This window comes from Fusarium oxysporum, chromosome 6 (assembly GCF_000149955.1).
Source record: "Fusarium oxysporum f. sp. lycopersici 4287 chromosome 6, whole genome shotgun sequence".
NCBI lineage: Eukaryota > Fungi > Ascomycota > Sordariomycetes > Hypocreales > Nectriaceae > Fusarium > Fusarium oxysporum.
Genome location: NC_030991.1, coordinates 1928670 through 1955839, shown reverse-complemented (window position 1 = coordinate 1955839; position 27170 = coordinate 1928670). Strand labels below are relative to the sequence as shown.

Sequence of the window (27170 nt, the reverse complement as noted above, 5' to 3'; positions counted from 1 at the left end):
CATCTGATCAATTAGTTCCTGACCTTCCCCTACTGTCAGTACCCCTCCTTTCTGTAATCGGGTTCTTTTTGCCCTGCGGCGTCGGCTTAGTGCCTCAATTTCCCGTCGAAGTTCTTGGTTCTCAGCAGTCAATAAGGTAACCCTTATGATATATTTTAGTTGCTGCCTTTGCAAGAGACTTTGATGCTCCTATAATTGACTCTGGGGAGCTACTCTTATGCCGTCTAATTCGTCTTTCGAGGAATTCAGACTGAGATTCCACCTCGCGGACTGTCTTTGGTGTCTTTGAAACCCACAAGGTGGATGCGCTAGCCTCCTCCTCAACAGGTGTTGAAGTCCGTAGCTGCACATCAAGCTTTGATATCACACTTTCGGGGTTAAGAGGAACAAGCCCGGCTCCTCTAAAACCGCCTTTGATGTTACTCTCTGTCATAGTGGCTTGGAATGCGGCGTGAAAGGCCAGAAAGAACTCGGTCTTGGAAATATAGGTTACAGACTTTCTGATAAATTGCTCGATTTCTCGACCATAGGCCTTTTTAAGCGGCCCAAAGCACCCAACATCAAGTGGCTGCAGTAGATGAGACGAATGAGGCGGCATACAGAGCGTGATAATTTTCTTCTCCTGGCAATATAGCTCGAAGTCAACGGAGTGGTGACTTTCGTGGCCGTCGAGAATTAGAAGACGATGGGTACCAACTAATCGGTTAGTTGTACATCGTTCAAAGTGCTTTAGCCACTTGAGGCCCGTGTCGTTATACGTCCAGCCATTTTGGGTCGTTATAATAGCCCAATCGCGCGGGAGGTTGCATTCTTGATACCAGTTGCTAAGATGATTTTGGCCCGCAACCACGATAAACGGCTCGATCGCCCAGCCTGCCGTATTAATCGCCTGGATTACTGTAACCCATTCCCGGTTTCCAGGCTGTACTGATTTAGGTCGTCCATGCCTTTCAGCACATGTAACAACCATGCCGCTTGAGATAACACCCATCATAAAGCCAGTCTCGTCAAAGTTCCAGATATCATCTGATTGGATACCATATTTCGCAATTGTGTTCTGTACGAGCTTAAACCAATCACGAATAACGGTCGGATCTTCACATTTGGCCCTCTTATAGTCATATCTCCGCTGAAAACGTATCTTGAGCAATGGTTGTCGCTTGACGAAGTTCATAGCCCAGCGCGTGCCGACGCGTGGCGCGTCGCGGGCATCAAGCAGTCGATTGGCCATTTGTTCAACACCACTCAATCGCGGGGGATATCCTCGTGAGTCTAGGTCGACGATGAACTCAAGAAGAGTATCTTCTTCTAGATTCGATAGCTTTCGTGAGTTGGGCATGGTATCGCGTCGAGATTGAATCCCTTGCTGGCGGCGACGTAGCCTATGCTCATTAACCTGATAGATATTTGCAGCTCGTCGGGTGCTTAGTTTTGGGTTATTTGAAGGGCTTGAAGGGCAAGAAGAGTATTTGCCTCAGTATCAGACTGTGGCATAGTTTATGGTTGAGAATCAATTGATTAAATGATAAGTAAGATGTAGGTGGGAAAAGTGCGACGCTCGCTTGTCTGCGACGCTCGCTTATCATGTACGTTATACTTTTTTTTAATTCCTTTTTATTCTTATAGACTCAAGCCTTAATTATTACAATTTTATTAATAGCTTAATAAAAATATATAAATCTTTATACTGTATAGTATAATAGTATAATATAAAGATATATATAAAGATAGTTACTCTCTCTATTTCTCTATAATTAAACCCTTAGTATTATAAAATTGAACAATGTGGCGTAATATACATCAACATTGGTACGGTACAGTAGGGTAAGAAGTGACTTGAAATGTCTTGACTATCATCAGAGAAGTCCTCTTTCCATAACGCCAGATATCTGCCAGCCTTCCCAGGATTGTAGGGAAACGAAAGAAAGTCAGTCCGAGTAATAATAGTCATAGTCACAATCATTAATAATGTCTCTGCAGCTAGTCGGCCCATCGTCGTCATCCCAATAGCCCCTTTCGTAAGAATACTCCGCCCTCCTAAATATCTTGTCGCCGTCTCGCAAATTCTGGAAATTGCACCGCCCCGGAATCGCTCTCTCAACAATTCGAGTTGCCTCGGTCATTTGATTGGTATCCGCGACGACCTTGATGTCGTTGGGGATAGCTTGGCTTATGTACTCCAAAATAGGTGTCAGCCACGCTATCCACTTCTCTTTCACGCCATCCGAATCGACCATACCTAATTCGTATGGAGTTGAAGGTTCCGGCTGCTCGACAATTATTCCCAGTATCGAGAGGTTACTGAAAAGCTTGTCCCAGATTTTCGGATTCATATGGAAGTCGTCGCGATAACAAAGCCCCTCGGATCTCAAGACCAGGATCATTTTACGGAAGTGCTCCCTTGTCTCGAGACTGAACAGGCTTGCCAGATAAGCTTCGCCGTCGTCGCAAATGTCCACCGTAAAAGTAATGCTCCTGTATAGCATTGGCTTGATTTCATCTGTGATCTGGCGGCACACAAGAAGGAGTCCAGGTAAGGCATCCGGACGACTTGAAGACGCCTCGATATCGTGCAACATTGGTGACCCAGGCAAGCCCCCGTCATCAGCATCCACTATGTCTGATGAGTGGTCTTCAGGAGCCTCTTCAGGAACCTCTTCAGTGCCATGAGTCTCTTGCTCGGATTGAAAACCGTCACCTTCTCCACAGACCAAAGAGCACATATCTTGGCGTACAACAGCACGAAAGTTGAGTGGAATGCACAATTCATAGATTTGCCGGCGAATTTCTTCCGGTATGGCAAGGAACAGGCTGGAGTTCGAGGGAGTGGGGTGGAGCATGATTACACGTATAAACTCTCATTCAATTTAAAAGAAAGTTATACCAGAGACAAGCATGAATACTTAATGGTCATCTCGGGCCTGAGTTGTATAAGAGGCGAAGATAGCGTCGAGGACGATTTGGTCGGCTTCCCGTAGTTGATGACATGCAACGGTAATGTCAGTGATTGGTCAGTGGAGACGTCATTCACTCGTATGAGCCGTGTCTTGTGTGGCGTTTCGAGAGGGGAAAATATGGAGCAAAAGCACTAGACGATGATTGCTCAGAAACAGGAGGCGCAGTGCGTTTTTAATTTATGTATCTACATTCTTGAGAAGAATGCTCGACACACCAACTCCGCTTAGGTTAAATTGAATCGCTAGTGATTCTGCTAGTTAAAAACAGTACGGCTGTCAGGAGTGCAAAGTACCCCTATGTAGATCCGGGAATTGTTGGGACTTCTATCACCGCATAAATTAGGTGGGGCTGATTGGTACCGACTTTGTAGGCGCCAGGATGGGTTTGTTTCTCGGTGCAGAACTCATCCGTCATCCCGGTGTCCCCAAATAGTATGAAGGAGATACAGCAGATGAGGAGCTTATACCAGCAATATAGATATCTACTCTCTTATAACGCAGGGAGTAGAGTATTAGTCTGGGCGGATTCGTATTTTGATGTTCTAACTCATGCAATAACAAGAAAACCCACAGACATTGAATGACAATTAACAGGTCTCCCTCCTTTTCGGCTTAGCTTTTTGGAATGCTGCGCTAGGCCCTATATGAATTAGCGGTGATACGCTTCTGAAAATGGATGGATCTTGACCACGAAATTCATGATTGGCTGAGTGACGGCCCCACATATCCAAAAACGGCCACAGCTTGACCGCTAAATTCTGATTGGCTGCAAAGCTTGGGGCCGACGACGAGTTCAGCAACTTCCAAGACGAATATACCAACAACAAGCTAGAAGGTCTTATAAAAATATAAATAAGTTGAGTCTAAAGGCTATAGTGTATGTATTTATATAATGGTAATAAGATTTATACTACATTTAGTGTCCAGTCTGAGTGGGTAAAAAATCGATATTTGGGTCAGCTAGTTCTAATGTGCTAAAGTAGTCCTTGATGTCCTTGAGCACTTGGGCCTTTAGCTGATGGACAAATCGAAAGTGTGACTCGATGCCAGCGCCGGGCCGAACGGCTGCTTTGTAGCCTTCATGGATGAGAAAGTTACATATCTCGGGTATTGTCTATCTCTGATAACGCCCTAATCCACAGTGCCCTCAGATATCTTCGAGATCATCCTGCCTTTCTGGATATTCAAACTCCGCCAAGCCTAGAGTCCATATACATAGCCTTCTTAACATTTCCGAAGCAACAACACCGCCTAGTTCCAATGGCCGACTCAACCATAAAGCTACATCCTCCTCATCGTAGGAATATGGAAGGCCCTCATCATCATCCCCGCAATGCTCACTTACCTCTTGCAACAGATCTTCCTCATAATACCGGGCTCCACAACTAATAAAACCAATGATGCTGTCGCATAATAGATGCCTCTCATAAGTGCATCTTCCCCCTGGCTCCAGTGTCCATTCTCCCTGGCTACTCATCCTCCACCTGGCGCAAAATAAGTATGGTAAATTGCAAAGCTCGCAGCCAGTTGATGGAGTGAAGCCCTCGTCATAGAACATTTCGCCTAATCCTTTGACGAGCTCGATGGCCCCTCCCCTATTGCACTGCCTGAGTGTGTGACAAATATGCGCGCCGCGCAAGCCACGTCCCGCACAGAAAGAACATCGCCCTTTCAACCAGTCAAGAGCAGCCCTCCAATTACGTACCTCCAGATCGTCACTCTGTTGTCTTTGACATTTCAAGTCGATTGTCCGATCGTTATGCTCTGCCACTCGCCCCTTTGACCGTCGGAAGTCATACGCCACGACTAGCTGATCTAGCACATAGACGAGTCTCGACATCCAGTAATCATCGGGAGACAGTATACGCTGTTCCAACCATTGCCTGGCCTGACTTTCCAATGTTAGGTCGAGATTTTCGTGATCAAGAGTCGTTTTTGTCAAGACTTTCCCCAGTATCTGATTATCATATGCGCATAGAGCTGCGATCATTCTGCGGACAACTGGTGTGTTCTCACAATAGCCGTCGTAGTTAGATGTGGCATCACGACTTTCCATTAAATCTGCTTCCTGGCTACCAGCATCTTCCTCGTACACCTTTCGCCTGATCAGCTCTCCATGTCTCATCTCGCCACAAACCAGCCAGCCGTGCCCACACATACTGCACGCTCCCCGTGTGTCGTAGTACCGCGGGATCTTCAAAGTAATTAACCAGCTCAAGATACGCTTAGCGTGCTTACTAGCAGGCCATTCCTCGCAGTTTTCTAGTCCATGATCGGGTTCGCGTTCACCCTTGTTTATGAAACAAAGCTCACAACCGACGAATTTCCAATCTTCGGTAGTTTTATGGATCCAGCTAAGCCGATCGTTGAGGTCCAGAAATGGAGCTGCCGTGAAGGGTTGATTGCTAACGACCCTGTCGGAATCGCCCGACACAACGATCTCCACTTCATTTTTGTCCAGCGGCCGGATCTCGACTTGTTTACTTTCAAGATAGGAGACTATCATCTCATATTCCTGGGCTGCCATGGAGTTTCCAAAGTCACACATATGACCGAACATGTGAGTTGTAGACTCCTTCTGTGAGCTATCTGTCAAATTTGCCATGGAAGACAATAGCTCCGCGAATCGATTAGGTCTTCTCTTCACCGGGGTTTGGTATAATGTGGTTGTGGCACGGCGTTTGAGTGAGCTCTGAACCTGCCGGTCCCTCTTCGAGGGCATGGCACTAGATAACGATACCGTCGGAGAAGACTGAGGCGGTGACTGAAACGGATTGTCGTGAGATTGGTCGTCGAAATCCACTGCATCTGGTGTGGTATGTTCTTGTCTGCCTGAACTTGTTCCGACGCGCATCGACGGAGATACACATCTGCTAGGCATATGCAAGAACTCATGCCAACGAACCGACACCCATTCGTAGCGTTCGAGCAATTGGGGTTGCAAATGCGTCGGGAAAGCTCCATCGAGCCCATATGTTCTTGCTCGTTGTAGTGGGCGATGGCCGCTCGACCAAGCAAAAGTAACCCCGCGATCCGCCTTATCCGTCCGGTCGTCGAATCGGTTGAAAGGCTGGCTTACCTCCCGAACATGCCTATCAGTGATACCGATACAAAGCTGTCGCAAGAGTCGCAGGTTGACGCCTTGGTCCCAGACCTCGTGCGTGAATCGCTTGACTATTCTGGTGAGGCGCTCGGTGGACCAACATTGGCTGTCACTATTTGGTCTAGTCCTGAAAAAATATGGCGAGCATTCGTTCGTGTAGGGTTCGTGCTCTCGGGCAAGCATGTCCACGAAAGGACGGATATACACAAGATATGTATATAGTAACTGTCCGACCTGAAAGGGAAAGAATCGGGCAACGATGAACTCTCTGTTTGTTGAACGCTTTGCCTTGTGACTGCGAGTGACATAGATCATGAAGCCATTGTATACGTAGAAACTTCGCTCAGCAGTTCCATGATTGCGAACCCGGACTTCCAGTAAGTCTGGTGAGCGAGGCTGACCACCGCATGTCATGAGCATAAGATCGGCTAAGATCTCGCGCAATGCTTCTTCCTTTTTCAAAAATGCAAGGATAGCACCATGATGCCATTTTCCTTTGCGCGAGAGTGGGCTTGCTTGACTGGTGCAAGCTTTCAACGATAGCTCCAAATACGCTTCTGTCAGATCGTTCTTCGGATGACTAACGAATGAGAATCCGTGTGTCGTATTCGAGATGTCGTCTTTCACATAAGAAAGGTCACAGGGAGGTTTCCATCCATACATCAATTGCCCAGAAAGAGTTTCCGCCCGCTCTAAAAGCGTCATTGGGAGACGTCGGAACTGTTCCATATGGACCGAGATTTCGTCTTTGTATGACACAGTCTGGCTATCATCGCTCCATCTGAGAAGGAACGCGGGCGTCTCTGAGCCAGCTATTGCCCTTCCGTATGCGAGGAGCGAGAAGAGTTCTTCGAATGGCGACTGTGATCCGAGAACTAGGTATTCCAGCCTTGTTTTCTGTAGCAGTAGAACCTGGCCTGTCCGAGGACGTCGTGTGATTCCAAGGGTAGCATAACCTCGTGCTGGTAAGGCATACTCAAGGAACAGAAGTCGTTGAATGTATATCAATGCCGCAAGGTTAGACGTATACGACCTGGCCGGGAGAAAGCTGTTGAGATCGGCTGTGAATCCAAGAATCCCACTAAAATATACCAACAGGGTCGACGCCGGTCGCCCATCTATGACTTCTTCGGTACTGAACTCCATAATCAGTCCGAATAGCAGTTCCAACACTTCTTCGACCAATGGTTATGTCATCCCATCCGATTCTCCTAGCGTACGAGTCTCCACTTTGTGATCGTCAATGTCGTCTTGCTCAAGTGTTTCGTCATCTTCGTATTCACTATTTCCATCATCCACGTCGTCGTTTTCCGAGCCCTCAAACCCCAATGTGGCATCACTTTCATATCCACTCGAGATTTTGTCGTCATTGTGCCTCTCTTCATCATTGCTCTCTTCATCTAACTCATCTTCAATGTCAGTCGTGGTAGATGACTTGATTAATGTCCAGAAGCCCTCAACCGAGGTGTTACACTGCTTCCAAATCTCGTGGTTCCACAATGCCGATATTAGACGAATATGTGCTTTCTTGAGCCGTATGCCGGCTTGACGCCGTCGGATGTCTGCAGGTAGGTTGAAGGCTCGAAAGACCATGGCAATAAACCTTTTAAGCACTCGAATGTACTGCTTCCTGCTAGCGGCCTTCCCCACAAAAGTGAAGGGCTTGGCGTAGCAGACGTGGGGTCGTACGCTACGTAGCCAACATAACAGGCTCCTGCTTGTTGTCCGCGCCGTCTGCTCGCAGCGGTCCATCACGGCGTCTACCGCAGCGATGAGATTAGCGATTCTGCTTTCATCACCAGCAGAACTGATTATCTGCCGTTCGGATCCGATATAACTAGACAGGCCCATGTTTGCTGCCAATACCAGTCCTTGGCGTGAAGTCGTAGACGATGGCACAACAGTTAGATTTTTAAGTAGGTTTCGGTCAAACCCACGGAATGTTTGCTCCCAGCCGGTCCTCTCAAGCCAGGGAATGTTGTGTTTTGGGGACCGCTGTTCATGCCAGTTCCATCCGGTAGGTCCATTTCTTTTAAGAGTCTCTGTCTTCCCTGCTCTCGCTCAAAGATGTCCTTGAGATGGTCGTGAGCTTCCTTACCACCGACTGGTCTGACTGAGGACCCGCCGTATTCAACAATCCAGTAACGTCCTCCAGGAGGACTCTTGGTCCACGCTTGCAAGAACGCAGGCTCGTACATGGCTTTTCTTCGGACCCCTAGTCGAAGCCTCTCCTCCTCATGGTTTGAGGCCACATGACGAGAGATCACTTGGGAGCTCGCCGCGCGCTCAGTACAGAATTTGCATATATATCCATGAACGAGACACAAGTCCGGATCGTAGGGTAAGCCGTCCTTTCGAACACGAGCTTCAGATGGATCCCGTAATTCTTGGGTGCTGGCGCTCAAGAAACGGGTTAATTGACGGCGGTCCGCAGCAGTCACTTTGTGTTTTCTCCGAAGATGCTCGCTAACTTGAGCCGGATCAGAAGCGAGAGCGAAGCGACAAGTATCGTGGCAGCATATGAGAACTCGAGCACGAGATTCGATGGATAGCTTCAGTCGAGAGAGCAGCGTATCATCAGCCATTATGGCTTCTATGTCAAGTGCACAACCAGTACAGTATTGCAGAATCGCGGTATCGAAGTGGCCAAGGACTGTCAGGCGAGTTGCGCGAGTGATTATCAGCTTGGGGTTTCCTCCTGTGATAGGGAAAGTTGGAAAGGGGGACATGCCACCAGATCATCCTTATTACAGTCATTACAATTAAGTTTTCAGGCGCACCCCCTACAGCATAGAAGACAGGGAACTCAGCTTTTGTATCACAATGATTGGTGGAGTGAGGAGAGTGCACGGACCAGGATTTCTTGTATTCGAACCCAGGCACAAGAGGTTGGAAAAGAGTGGTGCACGGGCCACAAAAACTTGTAATGAATGTCATTACCAGTGGTAATTGGTACAGTAGGCTAGGCGGCGCGCGATCAGTCGTTCTAGTCCCTTACCAAGACAGGAGAGCAGTGAGATGGGTCGCCATGCTCGTGGTTCGGTAAGGTCTCTCCGTCCCGGTTTCGCGATCATGACCACCTCCGCCTCCTTGAATGGTTTTGGATGATGGCCTATGGTAAGGCATCTTTCGAAGAGACGACGGACGTGTGTACCGATAATATGCCATACTGCTTCAAGAAGTTTGACTGTGATGTTGTCTGACCCTGGGGATGTATTGCCTGTGTAACAAGTCGCATATTGCGCCTCCTCCAGAGAGATTTCTGGAGAGAATGGGATCGATCTAGGTGGGAATACTGGCGTCCATGCGTTTGCGATGTCGTCCTCCGCAGTTCTTCGTTCAAGGGTAGCCTGTCGGAGTGCGTTGGCTTTACCCATCTGGCTTTCGTACACGACGTTATCGACCTGTAGAGGTGGCGGCTGGAAGGCTCCTGGGAACTTTAGCCACCGGACAGCTTTGAAAACATCGCTACTGCTGGAGAAGCCATCGATGAGGTTACGCCAATAGCGCCTCTTGGCCCGACGGACCACACGATGAAAGCCTCTTTTGGCGATCTGAACATCCTGGTTGAAGCCGAGCAGGTAGCTTCTTCTGATGGCTCGAAAAGCAGCCGCGGCGTCGGTTTGAGAGTAGACTGTTTGTTTGTTTTTTTTGTTTGTTTGTATATTTTTCGTCTGGGTGGCTGTAACGAAGCCAGATCTCCTACTGGAGCAAAAGACGTGCTGAGCTAGCTAGGTACAGGGAAACCCCGCTTCCTTCACCATCCAGCATACCAATGGCACAAAAGGTGCTGTATTTCTCAAGCCCGTCACCCGTCAGCGGGTTCGGGGGCAATCTACTGTCGAGCTTTTTCCACCGACCAGAATTCTCTCACGCATCACTACATCTGCTGACGCAGTCCACAATCTCCAGTAACCAAGTTGTAGCTCGTAGTCGACTGTCGTGGCGGCAGGGAAAAACCTTGGGAAGGAATCAGAGGCCGGCGGTGCGGCTTGCCTTCAAAGGGGAAAAACCCATCGCAATCGGCGTCGTTGATCGGGAGGATGTCGCTACCGATGCCACGGGCACCGTCCTCCGATATCTAAGGCGTTCTGGTTCTGAGGTGCCGCCATTAGATCCGACAAAGGTGTTGTCAGAGAAGGTGAACTCTCCAAAATTCCTTCTCTGAAAACTGCTGTTAGGGAGCCGATGGCGTCCCCGCAGTATTGTGTGGCCGAGTAGCCCGTAGAAAATCCCGCTCCTAACAGTGCACTAACAGTGCGTGCCAAGAAAGAATTTTTACAGGGGAGAGTTGTTGAGAGTAGACTTCCATCTGCAAATATCTAGTGTAGGGTAGTGGTTCGGGAAGATCTGGATTTTCCCTCGAGATTAGGCGATCACATGATGCATATGTCAATTATTTCAACTTTAGAAATGTGTGATTTGATTTGATTGAAAGGAAGAATTCGATGATTTGATTGATTTGATTGGGGTGATTGATTGATTGAGTTGAGATACGATGAGCGCTGAGAGTATGGGAGCCTATCTTTATCCAAACCTCGACTTAAACTCGACCCGATAGCTCAAGGAGGTGCCAAAATATCGAGGCTAACTCCATCCTCACTCGCAATCTCAATAGAAGAACTGTCTCTTCTCCCCCCATCGTCTGCGCCTGTCAGACGACAACGATCCCCGCCATCTCCGCCATCCCCGTCTTCCCCGTCTTCTTGAAACTCCACTGCGTTTCCAACAAAAGAAGGAATCAACACCCTCGGCATTGTCTCAACAGGTGGGGGCAACGGAATAATGTTCTTCCTATTAATCCAATCTGGCGTGCAGAGTATTTTCTCGTCCACCATCCTATACAACTGAGTGGCCCTCAACCCTGCGCAGAGGGCAGCATACGTCACGGACGCGCGTCTTCGATTAGTGGTAGGCGCTTTTAAAACCATTTTCCTCACCAGTGGGAGCATTGCAGCAAGGAATGTGACAGCAAGACATGTCACGGGTATAGCAATGAGGGAGGAATAAGATATCGCTGTGACATCACCCGTCAACATGACAAAGTCCGCAGACCCGGGAAAGAGGTCACCGTTCGCGGATTCGAGGATGTTGCTCATTCCTGCTTGTGGGCCCAAAAGTGCAGTCTCGCGGAATACTTCACGGGAGTTAAGATAAGCTGCGAGGACCAGCCTGTCAAGGTCGTCTTTTAGCGTCGAGGACGCACAGTCCAGGAGTCCTGTCCACCCAATACCAGCGACAGATTTAAGGGCCGCAGGTCCAGCTGATAGGATTATTTTAGTAAGTACGGGAATGGAGAATTTGCCCATGACAATTATGCGCAGGCCCTTGGGGAGAGGCGTTTTTTTGATGCCGTCTACAGATGTACAGGTTTTGTGTAGGCAGAGGAGGGATTCTTCCCAGCAGGACATGGCTGGGCGACCGGATTTGACGCGGTATCCCAAGAACCCCTCAGTTTCTGAATTGAACGGCTCGGTAAGGTACCATGGATCTGTACTGGCCGTGATACTCCCGGCGTGTGCGAGTTGGGGGATCAGGGCAAATGAGCGGTTCGTGATCGTCAGGTCCTCGTCCGAGGGGTGGTATTCAATTCCCATGCTTGGCTGGGTCCACAACGCGGTCATGTTGTCGGTTGGGTCTAACAGGATTGGCTCCACGGGGTCGAGGTCGAATGGAACGTATCCGTTAAACCGCGCTGGGTCTGCAATGTCTGGGACAGGACGGAGCCAATTATATTCGGTAATGCAGGATCCCTGGACTTTATGCGAGAACTCCAAAGGGGCTTGCAACCCGAACTCCCTTGCAGTGATGGTGTACCGGTAATCGTACCGCTGCCGTGGGTGGGTCGCATTGCTACCCGGCAATGTCGTCTTCACTGTATCGACGTTCTTCCTCGCAGTCACGTCCTTAAACGCCTCTGTGCTCCCTAGTGCACGCAATATGGCGGGGGCGTTCAGCCGATCGATGCGGATGCTTGATGACGATGCGATGTCTTCGAGCTCGGGGAGGAAGACGGATTTTGGGTGGACTGGCGCAGCAGGGCCAAGGGACATGGCGTTGGGAATGAATATCGATGCGGCAATTCCGCCGAAAGCGATGATCACGGAGAGGAGGAAGAGGATGATGCCGTGGAATTTCTCTGGTCGGGACACTCGCCCGTTTCCGCCGTTAATGGTGGCCTGACAGAGGAAGGCCCCCATCGTGGTTATGGCTGTCCAGGGGTTGCTCGAGTTCCAGAAGGCGACTAAAGCGACATAGCGTGCGCGACCCGCATCAGCGTCCCGGAGCGCGTGGAAGAGGAGAACAAGGTTGGCCAAGAACTGCCATAGGCTCGCGAAGATGATTTGGATGAGGATGGAGTAGGCGGCGATGAGGATGGGGAAGTTGGAGGATTTTATGGAGATGGCCGGGACGCCGCCGGCTTTCGTGGGTAGAGTGAAGAGGGTGCCGAGGCTGTAGGTGTTTGAGGGGGGGTTAGTGTAGACGTCCATGAGCTTTATGTTTTCTATGAACGCGATGAAGCAACGCAGGAAGTTTATCGGCGAGGAAGACTATTTGGACGAGGACGGAGGATTTATGGCGATGGCCGGGACGCCTCCGGTCTTGGTTTGGTGGGGGGCGGGAAGGGAGCTGGTGTGGACGCCCATGAGCTTTAGGTTACCTATGAACCAGATGAAGCGACTAATCGACAGGGAAAGACCAGTCCTAGCCTCATCCCTCAGGCCCTGCGGGCCGGAGGCTATGATAAGGCAGAGACCCTTTGTTAAGGCGAGAGGGCGCCTCTTTTTAAGCCGCCGGAATCAATCACCACCAGAGCGTTTGAGCAGCCCGTCAGCCGCTGGCCAGCAGCTCCCAAATCAGGCCTAAGGCTTGCCGTTTTGAGCTATGCACGGTCTCTTTTTGCTGGTCTGCACAGGCATCTAATCTCCACGGTGAGAAGCCTCAAAAGCCCCTTCAGCCCATCAGAAGCAACAAAATTGTGTCGCATAATGTACACTAACCACATGAGATATTCAGCCGGCTAGTTGCCCTAAGCTGGCGATGGAACTGGCCCGACCTGGCATCTGGACAGCTGCCGTTTGTGGGATAGTGCATATCATAATTGTTGGGAGAAGGCTATGATGATGGGAAATATTTACTGGATTGACTATAAACTGTGTATCTACGGAGTGACTAGTTGAAGCGCTTTGGGTGCTCTATCTATATGATAAAGAGTGGCCTTATTCCCATAGCAATCGCAGGCGACAGTACGGAGTAGGCAGCTGGGTGGTAGTAATGGATTAGTGTGATATCGATGTGATAGTGGCACATCTGCCCTCCTGTGCAAGGATTAGTCAAACACGACAGAAGGGCTCAGGCAGGAAGCGTTGGCTCAAACTAGATGGACGCGGGGTCATGCTGTTCTCTATCTATATGCCTGGTATCCCGCAAGTGCCTCGTTATTATTAACTGACGAATTCTTGAATAATTATGAGCCCAACCGTTGGCATAATGAATCCGACAGGGTCTGTGTCGACTGCGTTGATGCTCTGTTTTCAGTGCCGCGGCAAGTGTATCCACCTCCGCAACCACGTGTGAATATTAATAAGAGAACAGTGAATTGGGTGGGTACATGAGAGAGCTGGTTGAAGCACAATTAACCGAATATATCGCGCGGATGTTAGCGTGCGGCTGGGGGCTACAAATATCGTGGGATTCGGAGAAAGCCTTGGGGTTTTCGCGCTATGAGCGGGAGCTGAATATCTGTCTCAGCCACAACTGAGGATGTTGAAAAGGCCGGAACACCGTAGTATGAAACATAGGACTAGGCTAGGGAACATAGCTGAGCCTAGAGCCGAGCCTAGTCAGCCCTCGATAACGCCTTATGAAAAAGTGAAAAAGTGAAGAAGGCAGCTGAGCCTACTGTGGTATTTCGACGAAATACAACAAATCTGGCCCGTGCACGTTGCCGGGTCGTCCGGGCGGTCAATAGGCGGACAGGTACCCGTCCTTCTAAAATGGGGAAAAAAGTGGAAAACGGGGACGACTGCATTTTTAACTACACGCGAAGGGATCAGAAGAATCATCGTTGTTTGGGAGAAAATTCGTGGTGGAGACTGCCCGTCATGGCGGACCCAATAGGGGCCGAGATCGTAGTGGAGCAGGATGACGCCCCCTTTTCGACGCCAAAGAGACCAAGTCGAATGGTGAGGCCAACGAGCAAGGTCCGAGACACCGCGCGACAATTGGAAGACACGGCCAAAGAATCGCGAAAAACTACCCGGCAGACGACGCGAAATGTACCGGCCGAAGAACAGATCGACCGACCGACCGAAACCCGAAAGAGTAGCGGCAGTGGCAGCAGCAGCGATGGAAGGGCAATGCTGCAGAAGGCGCTGGATCTCTTGGCGGAGTCGCGCAGGGAGACCAAGAGGCTGCAGGAAGCGCTGAGGGAACAGATGGAGATGACCAAGGAACTCAAGGAAGCTGTTGCAAAGCAGGAAGAGACAGTGCACGAGATGGGCAAGCAGATGGTAGAGATCAAGGATCAGATGACCGAGGAGCTGCAGCGCGTCCGCGAGCAGCTCGAAACTATCGCTACAAATGCAGTGGACGGGCCTCAACGATCATATGCTGACGTCACACGACTGACACCGTTCTTACCCCACAACGATTCGAGGACCTTAGCCGCTCCTCCGAACCCCACAGACGTGCTCTACTGCACGATTGACGTTTCGAGCCTAGGAGAAGATGAGGCTAGGCTCTCAGCCGGGACGATCCGAGCGACAGTGGAGAACCAAGTCCGATCCGAACTAGACAATCCCACGTGGCGATGCCGAGCGGTGACTAAGGACCCAAAGAATCCCCACCGTGTCAGGATCACCTGCAGGGACGAGAGCGAGCATGAGATTGTGAAACGCGCAGCGGAAACAAAACTGGCCACAGGAGCCCGTATCCTACGAGACGACCTGTACCCTATCAGAGTGGATAATGTCAGCCGTATTGCGGTGCTGAACGAGAGGAACGAAGTCCGAACTGAGATCACCGAGATGCTCGGCCGAGAAAATGACACCGATGTCGCAAAGGTAGCATGGCTCAGCAAGAGAGACGTCCCCAAGGCGTACGGCTCGATGGTTGTATACCTTAAAAAACGTTCAGAAGCTAGGCGATTTATTAACGAAGGATTCTTTGTGGCTGGAGGAGAATCCGGTACTACAAAGGCGTTTGAACGTCGTGACCGCCCCAAGCAATGTTACAATTGCCAACAGATCACGAGCCATAAGGCCTACCAATGCGACAGACCACAAGTCTGTGGCAGATGCGCGCAAGAAGGCCATCACCACAGTGCATGCACAGAAACGCTTCCGAAATGTATCCCATGCGGCGGCCCCCACGAGTCATACAGCAGAAACTGTCGGAAGCTCTATCCATCGCAGCATGAATAGCATATTCCGATTGTTTCAACTGAATGTCAGAAAGCAAGGACCGGTACATGATAGTTTAATGAACGACAAGGACATTAAGGATGCAACCGTATTAGCCATCCAAGAACCCCAAGCACGGAGGATTCAGGGTAGGCTATTAACAATACCGATGGGGCACCACAAATGGGTCAAGATGGTGCCTACGACAGAGAGGGAAGGTAGATGGGTGATTCGGAGTATGCTTTGGGTGAACAAGGAGGTGGAAGCCGAGCAGGTGCCGATAGACTCCCCAGACGTGACGGCAGCGGTTGTTCGGCTGCCAGATCGTCTGGTCTTCACGGCGTCTATCTACGTGCCGGGGGGGGACGGCCAAGCTCTACAAGACATATGCGCTAAGCTTCGTAAAGCTATTAAAGAGGTGAGACAGAGATCGGGGAGAGCGGTAGATCTGGTCATTGCTGGCGACTTTAACCGCCACGACCAGATGTGGGGCGGAGACGATATATCAGTGGAGAGACAGGGCGAGGCGGATCCGATCATTGACTTGATGAACGATTTCATGCTTAGGAACCTCCTTCGCCGGGGCACAAAGACATGGCAAAGCGGAGACTACGAAACAACCATTGACTTGGTTCTGGCGTCCGAGGAGCTTGCGGACACAAACATCAAATGCGCGATACATGGTACGGAGCACGGGTCGGACCATCGCACGATAGAGACGGTGTTCGACATTTCAGTCCCGGTACCGAAACAGGAAGAAAGACTTCTGTTCAAGAATGCATCCTGGAAGGAGATCAATAGTAGGATTGTGGAGACGCTGAGAGTTAGGCCAGTGGGAAGCACGGTGCAGCAGAAAACGGACAGGTTGATGTCGGCTGTGCTAGAAGCAGTCCGAGCACTGACACCCAGAGCCAAACCGTCGCCATACGCAAAGCGGTGGTGGACCCATGACCTCACACAGCTGCGGCATATATACACATACTGGAGAAATCGAGCTCGAGCCGTAAGGCGTGCGGGGCAGGATGCTAAAGGTCTGGAAAATACGGCAAAGGCTGCGGCGAAGCAGTATCACGATGCCATCCGACAACGCAAGAACAATCATTGGAAGGAGTTTCTGGCGGATAACGATAATATCTGGAAAGCAGCCAAGTACATGAAGTCTGGGGATGAGGCAGCTTTTGGGAAAGTACCGCAGCTCGTCAAAGCAGACGGAACAGCAACAACGAGCCATAAAGAGCAAGCCGAAGAACTGCTAGCCAAGTTCTTCCCGCCATTGCCAGACACTATCGAAGACGAAGGACCGCGACAACAGAGAGCCCCAGTAACGATGCCCGACCTGACTTTGGAAGAAGTGGAACGTCAACTGTGGGCGACAAAATCATGGAAGGCACCAGGAGAAGATGGACTACCAGCGATCGTCTGGAAGCAAGTCTGGCCGTCAGTGAAACACGACGTCCTCGCCATCTTTCAGGCATCACTGGAGGAAGGCGTGATACCAGACCAGTGGAGACATGCTCGAATCATCCCACTCAAGAAGCCAGGTAAAGATGATTACACGATTGCGAAAGCGTGGAGACCAATCTCGCTTCTCGCTACGCTGGGTAAGGTGTTAGAGTCGGTAGTTGCTGAGAGGATCTCCCACGCGGTAGAGACTTACGGACTTCTCCCGACCAACCATTTCGGTGCACGGAAGCAACGATCAGCGGAGCAAGCCCTCGTACTTCTACAAGAGCACATCTTCTCGGCTTGGCGTTCACGCCATGTCGTGAGCCTCGTCAGTTTCGACGTGAAAGGCGCATACAATGGTGTGTGCAAAGAGAGGTTGCTGCAGCGGATGAAGGCGAGAGGGATCCCCGAGGGTCTCTTGCGCTGGATCGATGCCTTTTGTTCAGAGCGGACTGCAACCATTGTAATTAATGGCCAAAGTTCTGAAAGCCGACCTCTACCACAAGCAGGACTTCCGCAGGGTTCGCCCCTATCGCCGATACTGTTTCTATTCTTCAATGCAGATCTAGTGCAAACTCAGATCGATAAGAATGGTGGGGCTATTGCATTTGTCGATGACTACACTGCGTGGGTATCGGGACCGACAGCCCAGAGCAACCGGAGAGGAATACAAGCAATAATTGACAAAGCTCTCGACTGGGAGAGACGCAGCGGCGCGACATTTGAGGCGGAAAAGACGGCGATCATACATTTCACCAGGTACACAGGCAGAGTAGACTCAGAACCATTTACTATTAAGGGTGAGAGAGTCTTTCCGAAGGATCAGGTCAAGATCTTGGGGGTCATCATGGACTCACGGCTTCACTACAAGCAACACATCGCAAGGGCAGCAACGAAGGGTTTAGGAGCTGCGATGGAACTGAAACGGCTGAAGGGAATGGCTCCCTCGACAACGAGGCAGCTTTTTACAGCCATGGTAGCCCCTGTGGTGGACTATGCCTCCAACGTCTGGATGCATGCGTGCAAAACAGCATCGGCGTATGCGATCCATCGAGTACAAAGGATAGGAGCACAAGCAACCATAGGATCCTTTACAAGTGTGGCGACAGGAGTGGCCGAAGCTGAAGCCCACATAGCGCCCATCCAAGAAAGGTTCTGGAGACGAGCAAGCAAGCTATGGGTAGACATACACACGCTGCCGCGGACCAACCCGATCCGGAATCTCCTACGAGGAATCAAAGCCTTCAGACGCTTCATATCTCCACTCAGGCGTATCGCGGATATATGCAGAGAGTTACCGAAGGATACCATGGAAGTCATTCAGCCATTCACCCTCGCTCCGTGGGAGGCACGCCTACAAGCCATACTGGATAGTCAAGGAGAGGAAGAAGAAAACAAGATCAAAGAGTTAGCCAAAGCAGGATGGGCGGTCAGGATAGCGACAAGCAGCTCCGCGCGAAATGATCTGGTCGGCATGGGAGGAACTACCAGAATCCCTATATCCGTAACAAGAACCGGCAAGATCAGCGAAACCTTTTCGGCCACCCTGGGTACGAGGGAAGAACACAACCCCTACACAGCCGAACTAGCAGCGATTGCTCATGGCCTCGGCTGTCTGCCAGAGATGAAGTATCGAGTTATTGTGATCTTGACGAGTAACAGATCTGCAGCCCAGGCTATAGGTAACCCACGCCAGCAGTCAGGCCAAGGGCACATCCGAGAGATATATGATGCTGTAGAGAAGCTCCGAGGAAACGGCAACAGAGTCAATATCATCTGGCTATCCTCTAATAGTGAGCTCAACATTCAAAAGACAGCCAAGATGTCGGCCCGTCATGCAACGGAGCCGTACATGACGCCGCAGAGAGGAATGACCAAAGCGAAGACTACAATTCTCAATCGAGCGAGGGCAGATCTACGAACGGAAAGGAAGCTACCAGATGGAGTTGGCAGGCATTCTAGGAAGGTCGACTCAGCTCTGCCCGGTAAACATACCCGCCTGCTATACGACCAATTATCATGGAAGGAAGCCAGCGTGCTGGCGCAGCTTAGAACCGGAATGGCGCGACTGAACGGCTATCTATATCAGATCTGGGCAGCACCGACGGATGAGTGCCCATGTAGGCGGGCAAAGGAAACGGTAGAGCATTTCCTCTTTCGATGCGTTAAATGGACGACACAACGCAAAGAGATGTTTCAGAGTATAAATGAGAAACGCGGCAACCTCTCCTTTCATCTGGGAGGTAAGGCAGCATCAGACGGTCAGGAATGGAAGCCAGACATGGACGCGGTGCGGGCCACGATCAGGTTCGCGATCGCTACAGGTCGCTTGGAACGGAGATGACGGGAACACTACTAACCTAGTAACATTTTATCAACACTAACCGATAACCTATGACGCCCTCAAATAGTCAACAGCAGGCACCGCTTCAGCCGCCGAAGATAGGAAACTGAACACTTGGAGGAATTGGGCTTCAAGTTGACCTGCTACTACTAACAATCACGAGGACTAAGAAGAAAAGCAATGACTAGACTGGAAGGAACAAGGTGAGAATTGTATGGGCTTGGCGAGAGCAAGGCAATAACTAGCGAAGTGTATGTACCTTTAGCTTCAGAGCCCATTAGGCGTTGGCCTACCGGGCGTAATAGACTTGTATTGTATACTTATCAGGCCCCAGACAGGAAACAAACACCACGTAGAAAGGCCTTGATCGACCGAGATGGCCGCAGACGACTCGTACACGGCCGCAGACGAGCGTGCCCGTGCCGCCCGGAGGGCGGGCCTTCAGGCGAAGAAGGACGAACAGCCGGCGAACACGGCACGGAGTTATGCTGCGAAGTAGCGGGAGTGGAAGGCGCGTTCCCCCGGCCGCCGCCCTCTCTTTTCCCCTTTGCCCTTGTCTCTTTTTTTTACGTAGAGTCCCATGGGCGGCTAACAGACGAGAACTTATAGGCCTGGTGCCGTACGCCTCGGGCTGCGGCAGACGGCTCACTTTATAGCTGGCCCGACGGCGAGCTCGTAACCCCAGACAAGCTAGCAGCGTGGCTCAAAGAGGATATCCTCTTACGACGCGTTGCCCCGCCGCAAAAGAAACCACGGGCACGGGGTAAGGGCAAGGGCAAAGGAAAGGCTGTACAGTTACGGCGGCAGCTCGAACAGGAGCAGCTCGAGGCCGCGGCCCTGGCAGAGGCCGAAAGCCTAGCCGAAGCCCTAGAGGTCCCCCTGGCCGAGGCCGCCGAGCTGCTTGCAGACGACCGCGAGGGCTACGTGCCACCCACGGCCCTTGCGCCGGCTGCAGCAGACCTTGCCGAAGGATCTCTGCTTACGAGGGGCACTATCGACGCCTATATCGCGGCCGTTATCGAGCTCTGGCGGCTCCAGGTAGCCCACGGCAACGCAAACACGGAAAATCCCCGGGGCGCCGCCGTACGAGGCTTCCTTGAGCAACGCGGCCGGCAGCGGGGGAAGCACGACCGCGCCTCCTTTAAAGACCGCGGGACTGACGGGATCCAGGCCGGCTATTCACCCGACGAATGGCTCCGGGTCCAGGATCTCCTTCTCAGCGGGGCCGCATACATGCCGCAAAACCTCCGTACGCGAGTTGACCTCCTATTCGGCCACTACTACCTCTTACGGGGGGAAAACCGCCGTAAGATGGAGCTTGCAGACCTGTCTCTACTCGACTATCCGTCTTCAGAAGGCCCGACCCCCTGTGGCTGCCTCGTTACCCTTTTGCAAGACGGTAAGCTAAACAAGACGGCAAAGAAAGAGTTCATGGGTGCCCTCCGGCATAAGGACCCCTTGTTCTGTACGCAAGGGGCCTTAGCACAGCTCTTCTTCTGGCGCTGGCACGTCGCCGGCGAGCCGTCCCCGTCTTTCCGGCGCCGCCAGGACTGGTATCGGATCAAGGTTCTTGTCGGACGGGACCGCGAGCAGGAGCTCTCGTACCCGACGCAGCTACAAGAGACCTGGCGTATCTTCGGTGCTGCTGGCCTTATGGCGTCAAAGAAGACGCACCTCCCGCGCAGGGTAGGCGCCCAGGACGCGGAGACTCACGGCACGTCACTCGCCCAGATCTCGCAGGCCGGCCGCTGGAACCAGAGCGTGCTCTGCCAGGCCTATCTTACGCATCTACCGCGCCAGTTCATGCGTATTGTCGCCGGCTTCTCGGCGTCACCCGGGGACTACTTCCTCGCGCGTGCGGCCCACGAGCCCCCGTACGTCTTACAAAAGCAGCTCTGGCCGTGGATCGAGGAGTGGGAGCCTCGCTTTGAGGCTCGCGCGCGCCGGCAATGCTGGGCAGAAGGTGGCCTCGACGACGACGACCTAGCCGCCGACGGCTTCCTTAAGCTTATGCGGCGCCTGCGTATAGTACTGTTACAGGACCTGGCTGTATTGCAGCCTCGCTATCCGTCGCTACCCTTCTTCGCCTACGCCCCTTTTAACGGGCCCGAATGGGATGAGTTCGCCGTCGCCGTTCGCTCTGACGCGGTAGGGGCTACGGAACCGTTAAGCCTGCTCGTACAACGCGCGTTGCCAGAGCTTAGCGGTGTGTTAGAGAGCACACGCGAAGCCGTCTTACAGAATAGCCAGCGGCTGGCCATCCGGCTAGAGGCCCGGCTAGAAGGAATTCAGGGCGGCCTCGATGCCCTCCTCCAAGGCAAGGTCCCTGTCACCTTTACCGGCCACTTTGGAGCCGGGCCAGCAGTGTCGCTGGCGCCGGCGCCGGCGCCGTCGACAGCCCCTACCTTGAACTTCAATACGGCTCCGGCTCCGGCTCCAGAGCCTCCAGTACCAGGTATGCCCGTCGTTGCAGCCCTGGCCAAGGTCTTTACAGTGTGGGATGTCTGGAAGGAATGGGAGGAAGGGATTGCAGGTCAGCCGGCCGTACGGGTGCTAGAAGAGACGTGAGGAAGCCGCTGGCGCCCGGGGAATGGGATCAGGGTGCAGTTCTGTCGCCGGAAGGTGATCTGGGACGAGCTCTTGGGCCCGCACGGCGTCCGGCAAGAGCGAGGAGGAGGCAGTTGCAGAGCTAGAGCTCTTACGCGCTGGCCGGAGCTTGAACCGGCTCGTCGACGAGCTCAAACAGCGCCGCCAGCGGGGCCAGGGCCAGGGCCGGATACGGGTACAGGTAGGGACCCCCGTGCCCGATGACCCAGGCCCGGGACCAAGGCCGACTCGGGGCCAGGGCCATCGGGGGCGCTGGGCTCGGCTAGGGAGGAGGCGGACCGCCCCTCGTCGACGGTAAGCTGGCCGTCAGGTAGGATCTTTATATATTTATAGCGGTAACTAGTCCGTATCTATCTATCTATCTAGAAGGCGTATTTTTTTATTAAACTTTTTTTTTTTTTTTTTTTTTTTCTTTTTAAAAAAAAAAAAAAAAAAAAAAAAAATATTAAGGAGCAGCAGGATCAGCGCATTGCTATGTCGTAGTCCTTGCAGCGAAGCCTGGCCCCCCAGCCGCTGCACACGCAAATATCTCAGCGCCCGCTCGTCAATACAGCGTCGCTCTTGAACCAAACGGACCGCCAGAGCGTAGCAATCCTCCAGCCCTGGAATTGCATCGATTTGGCTCCTAACCGTCGAGATATTCGCGTGCGCGGCGCCGGGCACTTATCAGATGGTAGTTGTGTAATCACATACGATTTCCCGAAATTACTCCGCAAAACGACCCCACGATAAGTTCTGCTTATCATGTACGTTATTTCTTTACAGTTATACTTAATATATGAAATAACGTATATGATAAGCGAGTTGTCACGGGTCAGGCTCGGGAATACAGGTGAACAGGGAACGCTTTAGGCGGATAGGTTCTATTGCTACGGATAGGCACTGCCGGCAGGTCAGGCTCTATTGACAAGACGTAGCTCGAGGAGCTACGTTCGGGAGCTATCTGGCGGTCGGTCAAGATCTTCTGCGATAACGTATCGCCACGTGACTGAGATCCACTTGGCCTATCGGTCTAGGGTAACCTGGTCTGGTCTTACGCTGTGACATTAGGATTAATAATAACTTTATATAACATTACCTCTATATAATTACATTTAGTATATAAACACATTCATTTAGCACTAAATAGAACTTATCTTATTAACTATTAATATAACTTCTTTACCTTAATAAGCTTAATACACACTATTAACTATTAAGAGATATAACTTTAAGTACTGCTCAGTATAACACCTTATGCAATCTGCAAATACAAACTGAATATAGATTAATTTTCCTATTTCAAACTAAAAACTGTTATATATTATATAATATAAATATATCTAAAGAGAAAAAAAGTCAAACTGCTACACTTATTAAGGGCTTCAATTAGAGCAACTAAAGTTAAGAAGCTTAAGAAGGCTATTAAAGCCAGTCAGTTACAATAAAAGGAGGCATTAGACTGTTTAGAGATATCAGCAGTGTGTGACGGTTGGGTTCCCGAACAGGTAAACTAGTCCGTACTAGGTTTATGTTGGCAGATAACGTAGGGCGTGATGCTGAGCGATGCGAAATGTCACGTTTCTTAATGATCAAGTAATGCGGTTTAGGCTTATTGATGTAAAGATGCTTTATTGATAGCTGGTGAGCTAAGTCCTATGAAAGTGCTAATGAATGTGTTCTATATACTAGTGATGGTTGTATATGAGCGACGCGACACGAGGTCGCTGTCGGTCCTGGAGCGCCGTCGTTCCTATACTTGTCGGTCCTTGCCTGGTTGGTTGGTTACGGTGGAGCGTTTGTGGGGTACACGTGACGTAACCGCTGGGGTCGTAACACAGTGTAATGTAGTGATTTATCACTTAAGGAAAAACTTCAACAACAGCGAGAACGAAATTTTTGAAAACAACAGCTATTTACAGCGCCGCAACACCGCTCCGAAAGGTGAATTGGATAGCCCAGTGTCGGTCGCATTGCCCAGTGCGACTCAGGCATCATGGCGACCCCGTGGCCCCAGGACGAAATCTGGCCCACTGATTACCGAGAGCACGCCACAAATTTGAGCAAATATCTGTCAAACATTACGTGTATTCGGTTCATTGATGTGAATTGGTGTATTCATGTTGTGTTCTGTTGAAATCTACCCCTTGGAGGTTTTACCATTTCGGCTGTAATCTTAAAGTATCCCTGCTTGCACGTGAGACCCCAGCACCTGTTCAACACACCCCCCCAGACTGGCCATCGTGGCTCAGTCTGTGCAGTCCGTATTCCTATTGTCAGGTTGGCCATCCTTCCGATCCCTTATTCGGCTCATCCATCAAGCTGTTCCTCTGCTCTGACAAAGTCCTCCGCAGTGAGCTCCTTGAACCTTCTCTCTTGAATCTTATCGTTAATATCCACTAGGCCAACCTGCATGACGAACTTCTGGAACTGCTGAGCGGGTAATGCCTTCGTGAGGCCGTCCGCAATCATCTCGGTGGTGGGACTATGCCGGACCGAGATCCGGTTAGCGAGTGCTTCCTGGCGTAGCCAGTGGTTATGGATGTCGACGTGTCGAAGTTTGGTCTGCAGGAGCGCCACGTCGGAATTAATAAGCCGAATGGTCTGCGCGTTATCGCACTGAATGATGATGCTTCTGTTGTCAAGGGTCACGCCGAGCTCGGTGATTAATCTGGAGATGAACATGGACTCCTTCAAGTCGAGAGTGGTCTTGGCAGGTCACGGCAATGTTGTTGAGGTAGTCACGGTGTCCTGCTTGTTGGCGCGCCATCCAATAGTCCCTCCAAATAGCTTCATCACGTAGGCTTGCGAGCTCTTCCGATCGATTGTGTTGTCGGCAAAGGAAGCGTCACTGTACACATCAAAAGTGTCTGTTCCGCCGAGTTGTAGTGCAAGTGCCCTGGTGTTTTGCAGATACCGGAATAGGTGGTCCAAGGCCTCATGGTGATCATCGCTCGGGTTCATGTTGAATCGACAAAGTCGAGAAACAGCAAAGGCAATATCGGGTCGAGTGATTACTGCCAGGTAGAGCACTGATCCGGTCTTGCGTTGATACTGCTGTATTGACGCTGTTGATGCGCGCTCTTCGTTCGGAAGAAGTTCTTTCGTGGTCATTGGAGTGAGGGAAGGCTTTCCCCCTTGAATCCTAAAATGACTAGTGATCTTATCCACGAATGACGATTGCGACAGCCAAATCAGACGTTGGTTTCGGTCGCGAATAATCTCAATTCCAAGAAACCACTGTAGCATATCTCCTCCAGAGAGTTGGTACTTTTCTCGAAGCTTGCCTATCGTCCATTCGACCGATCTTTGATTGGTCTTCTCGTAGGCAACAATGAGGTCGTCCACATAGAAGAATATCAATATTCCTCCTTTCGAGAGACAGCATGGCTCGTGAGGTACAGACTTGAACCCAATGTTCGTAAGGGTGGTGGTTAGTTCCTTTTGCCAAAGTAATGGTGACTGGCGCAAGCCGTATAGTGCTTTCTGAAGTTTGAGGATCAGGCCAGGCTTCCGGTAGCCTCCGGGCATCCGCATATAGACGTCCTGTTTCAGTTCAGCATTGACAAAGGCGTTGACGACATCATACTGGAGAAGTTCTAAATCAAAGCGAGCAGCTATAGCCATGAGTGTTCGGAAAGATCTGCCGGCAAGTGTGGATGCATAGGTATCCTCGTGTGTCGACTTGGCCTGTTGATCGCCTCGTACAACGAGCCGGGCCTTGCACTTGGTGAACCATCCGTGCTTGTCGAACTTGTATACATAAACCCACATGCAGTCCAGGAGTTCCTTGCCTGCGGCTTCTTCTCTCTGAACCTCACGCCAGGAGCGCATTTCTTTATGGCTTTCAAGATGAGTCTTTTCTGCCTCGCGGAATAGGTCACCTAGTGGATGGTTCTTGAGGTCTTTATGCCTTTTTGGCAATATTGGCATGTCTCGCCGGTGTATTCGGCGTTGGCCGTCACCTAAATCTGTCAGCTTTGCAGATTGTGTTTTGCGATTGGGAGAATCCATCAGCTTAGTAGATTCCCCTCGACTTCCCGTAAACTGAGGTTCTCCGCTATCAGGGTGGCAGCTGGCCGAGCTCGCCTGCTTCTCGAGCTTCCGCTTACTCACCACCTTGCCATTCCAGGTCCCTTTCACAGATGCGAGTCGACCGGCATTAAATGCGGCCTCCCAGTAACTGCTCGGAGTTGAAATGACTCGAGGGGCTCCATTTGCGCCGTCTCGTCCCGGGGAAGTGCCAGCGCTAGGTGGGACATGCACCATCTTGGCAGCTCGTAACTGAGGGGGGTTTTCCCCCTCCTTCCTCACGGGAGGTTCTCTGATAGTAGCGACCAGAAGGGCAGCAGGCCGTAGAGGGCAAGTCTCCGGGGTCAGGTAGGGAGTGAATCGAGCGGTCGTGTAGGGGTGATCAGTCCCGTCAGGCTCTTCTCGATTGCGATCTCCTACGACTAGTGTCCTGCCAGTCTCACCCTGCGTAATCGTGAGATCACGTTCAAACCCTCTATGTGGATAACTTGCAGCCTCCCGCTCAAACGCTAGTCCTTCAGGCAAGGCGCTTAATTCCTCGTCTTCTTCTTGGGTAGAAGCATCCAGATTGATGCTAGATCCCTGTGGGACCTCTGCATCAGTGAGATGCTGAATAAGTTCTTCCTCGTTTAGTTCTTTTAAATCATCCTTGAGGTGTTGGACATCCCCAGAGAACGTCTCCTTCTCGTTGAAGATCACGTCTCTAGTGGAGATGACCTTGTTGGTCAACGGATTCCAGACCCTGTAGATGTTTGTCGAGTTATACCCGACCAGGTATCCTATCCACCCTCGGGGATTGAGTCGTTGTCGCCGATTCTTCTTTTTCAAAGCATCGGTCGTCATCGCAAAGGCTTTACAGCCATACACGCGTAGGTGTGTTTGATCGGGCTTACGCTCCGTGACAACCACGCCGTCCCTAAAGGCAAAGTAAGTGTAGAAACGCTCATATGGCGTCTTCCAATTGTAGATATACTTGGGTGTCCTATTGTATAGGTATACGGCAGCGCGCCAGATCTCAACCCAAAGGAACGAAGGCAGCTTTGCTCCAGCTCTCATTGCACGAGCTTTCTCCTTGATCACACCCCCCGAGCGCTCTGCGCCGCCATTTTGACTTTGGGCATATGGCGCGGAGGGCTCTAGGCGCATCCCGTTTTTGATACTGAGGAAGTCACTTACCTGGTGACTATCCGGGATCTCGTTATCACACTCGATGACTTCGGGCCTACACTGGAGTTGTCGCTCTAGTGTTCTGAGTAGATGCTCAAGTGCACCGATAAGCGTTGGTGCAGTTCGATCGG

At 51.2% G+C, this 27170-nt stretch overlaps 5 protein-coding genes across 5 annotated transcripts; 1 reads left to right on the top strand and 4 right to left on the bottom strand.

The window, feature by feature from the left end:
• Nucleotides 1-1928: 1928 nt before the first annotated feature.
• FOXG_19735 (uncharacterized protein) lies at nt 1929-2840 on the bottom strand (the record flags this gene model as incomplete). Its single annotated transcript, XM_018400000.1, has 1 exon — nt 1929-2840. One exon carries the CDS (start codon nt 2838-2840, stop codon nt 1929-1931), a length of 912 nt encoding a protein of 303 aa, XP_018244663.1.
• A 1264-nt stretch (nt 2841-4104) lies between these two features.
• On the bottom strand, nt 4105-7911 carry FOXG_07295 (uncharacterized protein; the record flags this gene model as incomplete). Its single annotated transcript, XM_018385899.1, has 2 exons — nt 4105-7235; nt 7281-7911. The coding sequence occupies 2 exons, from the start codon at nt 7909-7911 to the stop codon at nt 4105-4107; spliced, it is 3762 nt and encodes a 1253-aa protein (XP_018244662.1).
• Nucleotides 7912-7964: 53 nt separating this feature from the next.
• FOXG_07294 (uncharacterized protein) lies at nt 7965-8645 on the bottom strand (the record flags this gene model as incomplete). The annotated part of the gene is made up of 1 exon (XM_018385898.1): nt 7965-8645. The coding sequence occupies one exon, from the start codon at nt 8643-8645 to the stop codon at nt 7965-7967; it is 681 nt and encodes a 226-aa protein (XP_018244661.1).
• Nucleotides 8646-10622: 1977 nt separating this feature from the next.
• Nucleotides 10623-12551, bottom strand: FOXG_07293 (uncharacterized protein; the record flags this gene model as incomplete). Its single annotated transcript, XM_018385897.1, has 1 exon — nt 10623-12551. One exon carries the CDS (start codon nt 12549-12551, stop codon nt 10623-10625), a length of 1929 nt encoding a protein of 642 aa, XP_018244660.1.
• Nucleotides 12552-19630: 7079 nt separating this feature from the next.
• FOXG_07292 (uncharacterized protein) lies at nt 19631-21822 on the top strand (the record flags this gene model as incomplete). The annotated part of the gene is made up of 2 exons (XM_018385896.1): nt 19631-19749; nt 19911-21822. The coding sequence occupies 2 exons, from the start codon at nt 19631-19633 to the stop codon at nt 21820-21822; spliced, it is 2031 nt and encodes a 676-aa protein (XP_018244659.1).
• Between the last annotated feature and the right edge of the window lie 5348 nt (nt 21823-27170).